General features: G+C 38.2%; 3 protein-coding genes across 9 annotated transcripts; 1 reads left to right on the forward strand and 2 right to left on the reverse strand.

Annotated features, from left to right (window-relative positions):
- Nucleotides 1-6: 6 nt before the first annotated feature.
- On the reverse strand, nt 7-1377 carry LOC106747253. Its single transcript, XM_014624608.1, has 2 exons — nt 930-1377; nt 7-495 (listed from the first exon to the last, which is right to left on the reverse strand). Exons 1-2 carry the CDS (start codon nt 1320-1322, stop codon nt 319-321), a joined length of 570 nt encoding a protein of 189 aa, XP_014480094.1. The 5' UTR covers nt 1323-1377; the 3' UTR covers nt 7-318.
- Nucleotides 1378-4802: 3425 nt separating this feature from the next.
- LOC106747261 (abl interactor 2) lies at nt 4803-7577 on the reverse strand. Of its 5 annotated transcripts, none has more exons than XM_014624622.1 (5): nt 7483-7577; nt 6328-6993; nt 5504-5836; nt 5088-5345; nt 4803-4994 (listed from the first exon to the last, which is right to left on the reverse strand). In XM_014624622.1, exons 2-5 carry the CDS (start codon nt 6941-6943, stop codon nt 4831-4833), a joined length of 1371 nt encoding a protein of 456 aa, XP_014480108.1. In that variant the 5' UTR covers nt 6944-6993; nt 7483-7577; the 3' UTR covers nt 4803-4830. The 5 variants fall into 5 exon arrangements, with proteins under 5 accessions (XP_014480108.1, XP_014480107.1, XP_014480106.1 ...); XM_014624621.1 differs by having other exon boundaries at nt 5088-5327; nt 7458-7577; XM_014624620.1 differs by having other exon boundaries at nt 7458-7577.
- Nucleotides 7578-7956: 379 nt separating this feature from the next.
- Nucleotides 7957-10849, forward strand: LOC106747254 (piggyBac transposable element-derived protein 4-like). Of its 3 annotated transcripts, XM_014624610.1 has the most exons (3): nt 7957-8204; nt 8370-8419; nt 8617-10849. In XM_014624610.1, exon 3 carries the CDS (start codon nt 8628-8630, stop codon nt 10647-10649), a length of 2022 nt encoding a protein of 673 aa, XP_014480096.1. In that variant the 5' UTR covers nt 7957-8204; nt 8370-8419; nt 8617-8627; the 3' UTR covers nt 10650-10849. The 3 variants fall into 3 exon arrangements, with proteins under 3 accessions (XP_014480096.1, XP_014480097.1, XP_014480095.1); XM_014624611.1 differs by lacking the exon at nt 8370-8419; XM_014624609.1 differs by having other exon boundaries at nt 7958-8204; nt 8370-10849.
- Nucleotides 10850-12633: the final 1784 nt, after the last annotated feature.

A 12633-nucleotide genomic window follows, 5' to 3' on the forward strand; every position in this document is an offset into this window, starting at 1 on the left:
GAGATCGTTTGCCGCATCATGCTCGGCTCACATGATGAGCATGATATAAAATTAACGACTTCAATTAGAATTTTGAACAGTTATTGACTTACTAGACTCACGCAGCATTTCTTTATTCTTGACTTTAGTTTTAACGATTGATGAAATAATTTGCAAGAAGATAAAACTTAATGAATTTAACTTTTCACTCGAAAACCCAAAGTATATATGCCGCTCTGGAAAATTAGGATTCAGAGGGTTAACTTACGAGAAAATCACACGGATCTTTAAATTTTAATACTCTGTGATTATAGATATATAATAGACGTGTCAGAGATTTTATGTCAAGCAATCCCGCTCTTTTTCTATTCTACCCGCAATAATTGTCGCGTGCCTTACCATGTTTAATACATGATCAGCTGGCCATGCGCAGACGAAAACTTCTATAAGCGCAGACACACCGAGGGCCAAAAATTGACCTTTTATAGTAAACGGTTGTCGCTGCACAGAGTAACGTTATTAATGCGAGTAACGCGGTGTTTCGTCGACGTAATGTGAGATGATATTCAGGTAACATTTGCTACAGCTTTTATACAGGAGCCAAAAAGAGTACCGCACATGCGATTGAACGAGTGAAGTGCACGATACTCACGCTCAAGCAAGTAAGTCCACTAAAGACTACCGCGACGGTGCTGCATGCTATCGATGTCACTACCACATATCGAACGGTCATAGTGACATCTCTTGCGTATCTGAAATTTATTGAATTAATATCATTTATTTATATTTGTATTAATTATATGTATATAAATAATATTATATTAAATATACATTTCTATCAGTTTAATTTAGTTATTTTTATTTCGCAAGTTTTCATTTCAAGTACTGTAACGAAGTATGACAATCGAACCTGCCCCCTATATTGTACCGTAACGACTGAATGCGTCTTACTTCAGCAGCTGTTGGTGCAGCTGTATGCAGCGTATAAATTCTGAGAAATTCGTCGCTTTGCGAAATTCGCCGGACAGGATCTCGAAACGCGCCGCGATGAACCAGAGCAGGAGAGCCACGAAGACGTTGGCACACACTTGCACGTAACTCTGATACGCGAGCATTATGTGGTGAAGATAGATGATGGTCTTCAACGGCTGATCGTCCGTGCAAAATGGATAGTGCACTTCGAACGGAAACGGCTGCGGCAACAAGAAAGGGCCGAAGTTCACAGCGACAACCGCAATCGTTACACAACATAACGTAATGCCGTAGAAAAATTTGCATTTGTCGACGTATCGCTGAAGGACCTTCTTCTCTTCTGATTTCGCTTGTTGAATGTAAGTCTCCATTTTGTCTATTATTACCTGCGCAGAGATGCGATCCGACGGAACGAGTCTTCTATATGTCAATTAGAGATCAGAGTCGCGTGTCTTCGTCTGATCTTCATTCGCCACTTTTCAAACGATTGAAAAACGACGAATGAAGAAACGAGCGAACAAACGAACGCATTTGCATTGTGCAATTGTATTTCTTTTCGGTTTTTATGCAGTTATGCGCACTTCTCACCCCGATCGATTCTTCCCGTTATTTTACGCTTATGCGAAAATACCGAAATGTTAATTATTACGGTTTCTCTCAAAATCGCCGCGCACAGGTTAAATTCTTCCGTATTTGTGAGAAGCCTCAAATTTATTCTTTTTTTCTTGTGAAGTTTACTCTTCAGTTCTATCAGAAGCAAGACTAAGGAGGAAAAATTATACGCTTAGAATTGAACATGAAATAATCTCTGTGACTGGCAATATACTCTGATGATTATTCTAATAAACAACAGCTAACAGTAACATTAATTCAATGTTATAATTTCTCTCTCAACAATGTTAATACAACATGTTGTATATAATAGTTGTATATAATACTTGTACATAACAGCTACGTCATTGAGTGGGAAAATTATAACATTATTGTAATATTACTGTTAGCTGGTATTTACTGGTTATAGAATTGCGATAAATTATAATCGTAATTAATAACGAAATCTTTTTCCAACAAACTTTCAAATCGTTCATCTGAGAATCAATGTAAATCGCGTTTATGTCGTGAAGAATTTGAAGAATAAATGCGACGACTAGAAATGTTGTGATCACAAAAGTAACGATGTTATAACGAAATAATTAATTGAAATGAGTATCTGATCAACAGTATTCGATATTATTAATGTATCAGAACAAAAATGTCGATACCGATACTGATATCGAAATTAAAAAAAAAAACTTAAAATTAGAGGAAATATAAAAATCAGAGAAGTGTTTATCTTGCAGGCTACTTTTTACTAAGTAAAAAATTAAAAAAGAAGGACATCGAAACAAAGTGGTACTAATATGGATAAGAAAATCGCAAGAAAATATCCATACATCAAGATACCCAGTATTGAGAGAGAAATATTGATGCCAGTATTATATTAGTAGTGTCACAACATTTCCAGCGACGACATCAAGAATATCTGAACAGAACTCTGTTGAAAGTTTCCAGATAGGTTTCTACGAAAATCCAAAGGAACTCATGTGAACTCATATAGGATATTAAAAATCTATATCGGAGGGAATCCACATGGTGTGTAAAAATCCATATAGGAATCCACGTGAATTATTATCTACGGCCTGGATTTCTTACCCAAATCCCCAAATGGGCAATTGTAAGGTTCCATATGGATTTCCTATACGGATTCCCACTTGGTTCTTTTTTTTCAACAGAGAGGCGCGTGGATCTTTACTTGCAGACGGTCGCTCTCCATCGTGAACAACATAATTTGTATTGGTATTTGTACACTGGCACTCAGCTCACAGCCCACTTTCATAACGAGCATTATATTGGTATAATCGGTGAATAACGTATATAACAACGCTATCACCATGAGCGTGGCCATTCAGGGAGCACAAGCACCGAAACACCTTGTCCCAAATCCTCTGACTTCTCGTGGCTTCGGCCACGAGCGGCCAACAGCAGGCGAATGTGCGATCCACCTTAAGAAAAGCGATGATGCGCTCTAACGTTAATCTCCCGCTCATGATAACTTCAAAGAGAGCTGTCGGCGAAGAAAGGATAACGGATAACTTCAGGCATCGAAATTCGCGCTCGACTGTCTCTAGAATTTCTTCCGGCTATCCGAAGCGGGGGAAAAAAAACGAAGGCACGAGCGAGGAAAACGCTCGATTTCACCCTCGCGCATTACGCATTCATTTATATTTCATGCACGTATCTCGCATCTAATACTTTTCTATTTCTAATAGAGGAGAACGCGCGAGGTCGAAATTACCTTTACAGTGAGATTGTGGCGGAAGCGCGAGCTGCTAGCGATGAATTATTTAGCGGGCACGGTTTACAGAGAGGGTAAAAACTTGAGGGACGAGTTGACGTGGATGTACTAATGTTGAAGTATTGCGTTCATTCGCATCAACACATCCTCGATGATGACGTGCAACGGTCGTTCGCACTCGCGTCGTGAATGAATATCGTGAGCATTTGCAAAATGAAGATCCTTTCGCGATTATGCGACTCTTTCTACATTTTTATATTCGGATTCGGACTCGGCGAGTCGAAAGAAAATATTCCACCTACGGTGGAAAAATGCTGTAAGTATCGGAAATATTACGTCACGATTTCCCTTCGGCTCGACTCGGATCGCAGACTGTAACTGTGGACGAAGCAAAATACTTCGTGAACTATTGCGTGACGTAAATTGTATATCGTAAGTCATTTTGTTGTGTGTCACGATGAAGAGGCTCCAATAATTTATCAACAGCGAACGAAGGTAACATTTTCGTAACCAGGAAGTCCGACTCGAAAAAAATCGTGCGTCTAACTTTTCTTCGCTAAAATATATATAATGATAATTATATATATGGGAAATTTCCTTCCCGGCAGATGTTGTATTTTTGAATATGATAGTTTGATAGCAGATCAAACAACCATCATTCTCAGTCATATTTCAACGGTGGATCGGAGCAAGCGGGCGTTTTACAGAAAACATGAATAGAATGAGAGGTAAAAGACGTCTATTGCAACATATACATAGATATATATGTACACATAAGAATACATATATATGGAGTCCCGCTATTTATGCGCGAGTCGATATCTGCTATATAGTACTAAAATGCATAAAAATACATTTTCCTCTCTCTTACGCGCACATTAATATAAAAATTTAGTTCTTCCAGTTTGATTCGAAACTCGCTTAGTGTCTGAAACTTTTGTCGCTATAACCAAATAATATATATATATTTTTTTTGTTTCGCATACTATGTCGCACAATCGGTACAGTTTCCGACGTCTCAGCATTTCGCACGACTATAGGTGCGGTGAGAATCATTATCGAGGACGGAACAATCCGTGGACGATGTAGAGTCTGTAATAATTTACGAAGGAAGTCCGTGATGTTTTTCGAGTCCTGCGCCAAAAAACTGTATCAAACATGCTGATAATAGCTGACAACGCAAATACTCAGAGAGCTATAAGACTCATATATTGTTATAGCACTGATATACTTATTTAGTACTTGTGAATTCCTCTATAATTATCAATAAATTATAAAATATAACATCTATATAAAATAAGATTCGTGTCTTTAATGAATATACTTAATGAGCCTCAAACGGTCATGTTCTCGTGGACATTCTAATGTTTCTTCGGAAGAAAAAAAAAAGGATAAGGAATAACTGTTGGTTACGATCGAGATATTAGTGATTAATGCGATGAAATGCATGTATATATGTATATATACGGTAAATGCGATGAAAAATTGCAGTCTTCCGATTATATTCCTATCGTTATTTTGATATAGCCAATTATTGCGAGTAGTTATACGCATGGTTCCACATAATTGCCCGGGAATAACCCAGTTATTCCGTCCATCACTCCCTCCCACCATCCGTCGTCGTTTTTCTTTAGCACATAGATCACAGAACTTTCTTGGAAACTCAACTCGTCTTCCTTATCCGCATAGTAGTCATAGATGGCGACCACTGTACAACGAAAATGCATAGTCACATAGGTATAAGAATTACTGTAAATACGTTTAACACACTAGGATGCGGAGGACGAATCTGCGGTTTTACCTTTCTCGATGTAATTCTTCGGCACCCAACCGGGCAAATCCTCCTCATCCGGCACAATCGGCATTATAGCACCAGTAGACGGGGTGGGTCTACCGAATTGCGGATGCTCCTCCTGTTCAGGAGGTGGTGGCGGTGGCAGAGGAGGACTACTCGCGCCGCTGCTACGACTGATTTGATGCGATAATCTATGTGGTAGAGTATGATGTCCGCTATATTCCGCCATATCGCCGCTTAGTCCGACTAAGGGTGAAGGAGGTGCTGTGGTGGCAACATACATTTACATCCAAATAGCAATATCGTAAAAAAAAGAGAAAACGTCACACACTTCTTGCACACCCCCTGCTGCGTGTGTCTCCCGACGAGTCAATTGTTCTTAATATTACGTAACTTTGATAAACGTATTATTTATCACTTACGGGGCATACTGTTGTGCTGTTCCTGCACGTATCCAGCTGTAACGCTAGGCGGTGCCGGCGGTGGCGTCTGCGGGTGACTCTGCAGGGGATGCACCGTTCCCACTTGCGGCATAGTGGCCGCATGTTGACCGATGGTACCGGTGTGCGCGTTATGATTGGCGTTATGAGCCGTGTGGGACGTGTTGTGAGCATGCAACGGTAGTGTGCTGTATCCCGGGCCGCGATCTCGCCGGGGGTGGCCGAGCGGGTAATTGGGCGCGTAATGACTAGGAACTTGGGGTGGGGCTACCGCTGGTGGAGTCCTATATTCGCGCGATCCTTTACTCAACGTTCCTATGCACAGAGAATTTGGCGATTTATTCGTGGTAACACCTTCTCGATCTCCGTGTCAGAGAGACAGATAAAAACATCGGATGGTGTAACAGATGGGTAGGTGTAACATTCAGAAGAAGCTGAAAGAACGAAGAGACACATAATCGTAGAACAAGTGTGTGCTCATGCAAGCGAGAGAAGCAGTAAATACCTTTGCATTTAGCGAAATGATTTTTTTTTTAATTTTTTATAACCGCAACTGAAAAAGTACACCTTTACAAGTTTGTGTAGCACTCGTACGTTTCTTAGCGTTCATGCAGGGTGCCCCAGGATGCCCCCGGGACACCCTGTACATACGGGATGTTTGATAATTGGTGAAGTCATCATTGGTATCCATTGGCAATCCTTATGGATGACGCTCTGGATAAGAAATTCTCACTTATCCTTTCTATAGCGACAAATATCAAGCATCCTGTATGCATTTGACGAATGTATTTGTGTGTAATTCTTACCAGTTCTCACTGTCTGAGGTGGCGTGGGTGGTTTGGTGGTAGGAGCAGGCCCCACCATAGCAGCACCTAATCCTGAGCCTGTGGAGGTAGCACCTAGACTCTGAACGCTGCCTTGACTACCTCCACGCTGCTTGCTTCGTGGTGTGCCACAGCTACGTACTCCGTGTCCGATCTCATCCAAGATTGTGTAGTCAATGCTCTTCCTGACATATTTGATCGGTTTTTCCGGATTCGCAGGCGCAATAATCTTATACTGGCGAGTCGCCACTTTGTTAGCTGTCAATACACCAATCTCCCTCCTGGCAACCTTTTCCTTGTGTATCATAACTGTTTGAGCGATATGATTCATCTGGCTCTCCATTTCGGCAAGCTGAGACGTTTGCAAGTCCAGCAACTGAAGGAAATTATAAGCCAGAGTATTTATCTGATATGCAACGCTAGCTAAAGACTGGGTGGTGTAATTTTTGGTTTCCTCCAATGCGATCCTCTTGTTCTCTGCCTGAAAGTAGTTGGCCTCGCAGTATTCCGCCACTCGTTCCAAGTTTGTGTGGCTGTCGGCCAGATTGTTCCTTCCCTCCGGGATTTCATGTCGCAGAAGAGCCGCCAATTCTGCCATGACTTCAGAATCACTGCCAACTCCCGTCGTCACGCAGTAGGAACTGGATCCTTCTCATATAAAAAGAAAATATTCGTATTACACAGAACAATAGTATGCCTAAAACAGTGAGAATTCATCATGATAATTTTTCTAAGAAGAAGCACAGTTGTAGAAGTATAAAGTAAAATTAAGATACAAAGGCAGTCGCGCGAACTTAATAATGATCAAATCATACGATTAACGTTATCTTTATAAAGCTAGATCGTCTCAATTGCTTTTACCCGTGCGCAAAGCGATGTGTTAATTCCCAAAGATTAGTGTCACTCGCGTATCTTCGCTGAACGAAACAATCGGAGCGAAAGATTAGATTATGACATTAGGGGCGTCGTCTGAAGGGACACGGGAACCAAAATGGACACCACCAGCGAGGTGATGTTTCTGCTTACGACCATGATTGATACGACACAACGGTAAGACGACACGAATGACGAACGACAACTAGATAAGGGAACATAATAGAAAATCAACTAACGGTACTCAGCCATTATCGCAATTACCAGCTACTACAGCCTCATTAATTCATAATTACCGGAGCTCCCGAAAATCACATATAAAAAAAACTGAGAGCACAAAAGTGACGTTGACAAGCGACACTATACGACGCAAGAGCGCATGCGCTCAATGACAAGGTTGAATCGCATGAATATTGCGGTACGGAAACAAATAAAGTGTTAGATGTCGCTTCTTATCTGCCGCAGCCAATCATTGCTCGTATGTGTCCCCGTGTCATTGGGTGCATCCAGAACTACAATCGCTCACTGAGCGCTCTGTGAACTTTTTTACATTTGATTGGCGTATCTTCTTAATTTTAAAGATATAAACCAATCAGATGCAAGAGCTCACTGAGCGCTCACTGAGCGGTTGTAGCAGTAGTGAATGCACTCATCGCAGTCTAAGTAAGTTCGTGGAGCGCACTATCAGAGCTAAAGTGTTATTCTATCTTTATCACTCATTATATGTAAAACAAAAATGGAATGATGCACATTGCTAGCACGTTTCCCGAACGCACTCATTGACAACCGTCGATAAATCGCGCATTAACCAATACATTATCGTAGTGTTTGAACGCAACTTAGTATTTCCGCCCGTCGATAGATCGCGCATTAACCAATACATTATCGTGGTGTTTGAACGCAACTTAGTATTTTCGCCCAGAATCAGGATATTGCCCATTTCAGCACGGGTCATAACACGTATTCGTAGATTTCTAAACGACAAGGTATCTAACTATCCTTTAAGCTCGTAAAATTGAATAAATTATTGTTCATAGTGCATGTATTATAACTCCAAAAAGATCGAATCGTAATTTGTCGCTTTTTAACTCTGACAGTAAAATGTCAGATCGATGATTTTCTTTTACTATTTTTATTTTTCTATCACTCAGTTGACCTTCAACCTTTTGTGAGAGAAGTTGACCTGTATCAGCTCCTGTAGATAAGTTTTCTCCATTTTATTTCAACGCATCAGGCCTCTGAGACTTACGATGTTGGTTGAATATAAATTCTTAAAGGTCTGGGAAACCTATAGTATCACTTGAGGAGCTGATCAGCAATAGGTCTCATAGGTCTTTGGCGCTATAAAGGTATACATTTTTTAGAAGATATACAAGAATCGTTTTCTTTTTTTATTAGGATTAGTAATAATGAACCCTCAATACGCCTGGAAATATATGACAGATGACGAAATAGTTACTGAATACAATGCAGTCATTTCTGACGAGGAATTTAGTGATGAGTCTGAGGATGATGAGGAAGAAGATAACATCGAATTCCCAGAAGACGCAGCATCTGAAGATTCTACAGATGATTCTGATGTTGATCTCGACTTTGAACCGAGCGTTTCTGATATTGAAGAAAATATAATTTCCACAATCAGAGAAATCCTTGAAGGACCTGGCACGTCTGTCCAGCCAAAGTTAGGACAAAAGAGAAAAACAGGAAAGACAAGAAAACAAACTGAGTATATCAAAACTACGGACGGGATATCTCTGAAAAAATCAAAATCTCTTGAAGATAAAGAAGTACCTCAACAAATTGGAGAGACTGAAAATGGAAAAGAGACATATAAGGTTACAATCGATGGAGAAGAGATATTGGGAAGAGATATGGAAACCAAATGGGTAAACAAAATAGGAAAACATAATAAAACATCACAAAAGAACATAGTCCATAAAAGAATTAATACGCTACACTCTGCTGCTGATGCCTATGAACCATTGGATTGCTTCATGGCCTTTTTTACTCCTGAAATAATAGGCACAGTTTTAGAACATTCAAATAAAGAAATGAACAAGAAGAAAAGCACATTTTCTCAGAAAAGAAAAAATAGTAGCACCTTCAAAGACCTTGTGAAAGAAGAACTTGAAGCATTCCTAGGCCTTCTTATTTTGTCAGGGGCCCTGAAAAACAATCATATTCCAGTGACAAAATTGTACAACCCAAGACTGTGTGGGGAAAGATACCAAGCTACTCTCTCGATAAATCGCTTTCGATTTATCAGTACTAGTCTAAGATTCGATGATCGTGAAACAAGGAAAGAGAGAAAGAAAACAAATAAATTTGCACTCGTTTCACAGATATGGAACATGCTGATCGACCAGTGTAAAAAAAATTATAAGCCAAGCTCTTATCTTACTATCGGTGAGCAGCTAGTAGGATTCAGGGACAGATGTCCTTTTCGTACGTACATGCCAAACAAACGTAACAAATATGGTATAAAGATTCTAATGATGTGTGATCAAGCAACACAGTATATGATAAATGCTATCCCCTATCTTGGTAAAAGTTCAACATCCGGCAAAATTTCTGCTTCCAGCCATTTTATAAAAACTCTTGTGGAACCTATGTCAGGATCTAATCGCAACATTACAGCTAACAGCTGGTTCACCTCCGTGCCTCTCGTAGAAGAACTTCTAGATAAATTCCAACTGACCTATATAGGAACAATAAAAAAGAACAAGCTTCAGCTTCCTTATCAATTTATAAATATCAAATACAAAAACCGCAATGTTGGATCTTCGCTTTTCATTTTCAGAAAAAACATGACTGCGGTTTCATATAAAGCCAAGAAAAACAAGCTGGTCACTTTAATCTCGACATTTCACAACGATGATGCTGTCAACACGTTGGGAAAGGCGGAAATTGTGTTAAATTATAGCAACACGAAAAATGCTGTTGACGCTTTCGATCAGATGTGCCAACATAGGAACTGTGGACGAAAAACTAAAAGATGGCCTGCATGCATATTTTATAATATGATCAACATTGCCTGTATAAATGCTTACGTTGTCTACGTACACAATTTTTACAAAAAAAAATCTCATGACCCATCATCACCTAGTGAAAAACAAGAGAAGCCACTATCTAGATTTGATTTTATGTTAAAGCTGGAAGAGCAGTTATCCCAACCATGGTTGCGAGAGAGATTGAAAATGCCTATAACGAAATCTTTACGACAGAGCATAAAAAGATGTTTACTAAATGGTGTACAAGAACCGACGAATGTAGAACAAACAAACGACGAGCCTGCGATAAAAAAACGGAGATATTGTACTTTTTGCGACTATAAGAAGCAAAGAAAGTCGAAAATGGAATGCGATCTCTGTAGAACACCCGTCTGTGGTGAACATTATAAAAAAATTTGCGCTAATTGTGATAGAATGTGATATACACGAAACAAAGTTCCATGTTTTAACTAAGTCATTTTCTTTTACAGATTTTATATATACGTAATTTTCAAAAAACTAAGACTGATTTAAAATGTAAAGACTTTTCAATGTGATCAATTTCTTCTTATTCTAGATTTGTTTGTGTTCAAATGAAACGCTTAAGAAAATTTTTATATTAAAAGTTTTAAGGAAGTTTTTGTGTTAAAATAAAAGATTTAAAAAAACTATTGAATTTTATTATGCAATCCTAAAACTTCAACAAATTATAAAAATAATTTCGGTAATAAAAATTAAATAAATTCTAGATTAAGAAAAAACAACTGTCCATGTAACTATTGCTATCATCAGTCTGAACCAACAAAATAATTGGTTCTCTAGCGGCAACCAGTCTACAAAGATAATAAATAAAAATTGACAATAAACTTAATAAACTAATTTTTAAATGACCGAAAAATACAAAATACGATTTTTACAATTTCTTTTTATATAGGAGGCGGTCTAGACTTGTATCCAAAATGGAAAGTTCCCAAGACGTTTTGAGTACACATACACACGCGCGCGCACACAGCTTATTTAAAAACTCCAGAATAGTCGCTATCACTTGTTTAATATCATCAGAAGCGAAGAAACGCATGTCAAGACTTTTCACTTTCAAATAAAAGATATGCGCACAAAATGACATTTGTGATCGATTCAGCATACCGGTAAAACTGGACAAATACTTTTCTTTTACTCGCTGTCTACAATCTACAATCAATAAATAGTCGCAAAATAAATTTTACATGGAATGTTTTTTCTAGTCTCTTTTCTCATGATTTTGCCAATATTAATTTTACAACTACTTATTAATTGTTCGAATAAGAAAAAAGTGTTCGTTTAATTTTAATCTAAGTTTGCCGAATTGATCATAAATGTTATTTTGTAAAATATATCTCTTTGATTGAAGGAATAACAACCTTGGCACCCGTTCTTTTCTTTCTGGCCTTGTTGAATTAAAATAGTCGAAGCGATTATTCCTTAGACTTCTGCGCAATACTACAAAGATAAACTAACAGCTTAGTAAGCATTACGTAGCGAAACATTCGATATCGCACGCAATACATATCTTTCATCTGTATCTTTATAAACTCGTATTTGCAATTAAGCGAATTATGCAAATATACTGATGCAACTATAATGCGCCGTAATAATAAGTTTGCATGTTTTATATAATGGAGAACACCTTGATTCAGTTAAGAAGATGAAAAGTCGCAATGATTGCTTATTTTATTGAACTTTGGTTTTTAAAATATTCCGTATTCACGTAGATGGTCTCCGTTGAGTCAATAGGATGACAACACGAACAAAAACAAAAGCAACAATTGCTTGTCTTATGTTCGACTATGGTTTCTTGAGAATATTCTGTACGCAATAGGTCTGTTCGTTTTCGTTGCACCACTGAACTAGTGCAATAAGTTGAAGTGAGAAAACATATATTTGTCTCGCTTCAACTTATTGCACTAGTTCAGCATCAAATGTCGCAAATGAACGTGAATGATGCAACAAGATTCAAAAACGGAGCGGAAAAAATTCTCTTCAAAGTTTGTTTGAGCTCTACGAATTTCACGATTAAGGATTTATCAGATAAAGTATCCGAGGTAAGCAAGGAACATTAAATTAACGTTTAGGAATATTGACTTTATGTGTACTTTTAGAACGTTTCTTAATAATATTACATGTACACTCTTAAATTATTATTTCGTAATACGATTTTTCTTAATGTTGTTAAAATATTTTACAATGTTACTTTGACATTTATTTCAGGCCAATGCGACAATTCAAAGTTGCTTATAATTTGGATTTAGAAATAACCAAGTGTTAATATATTAATTTTCTGTTATTATAATATTGTTTTTTATATTGTTCTGATGTGTTCGAATCTCATTGTTTCAAGCAATTGCGTATATGATAACCTAGATAAAAAGTATACAGGTAGCCACAA

Source organism: Dinoponera quadriceps, unplaced genomic scaffold (genome assembly GCF_001313825.1).
Source record: "Dinoponera quadriceps isolate SergipeBrazil2010 unplaced genomic scaffold, ASM131382v1 scaffold2304, whole genome shotgun sequence".
Classification (NCBI taxonomy): Eukaryota; Metazoa; Arthropoda; class Insecta; order Hymenoptera; family Formicidae; genus Dinoponera; species Dinoponera quadriceps.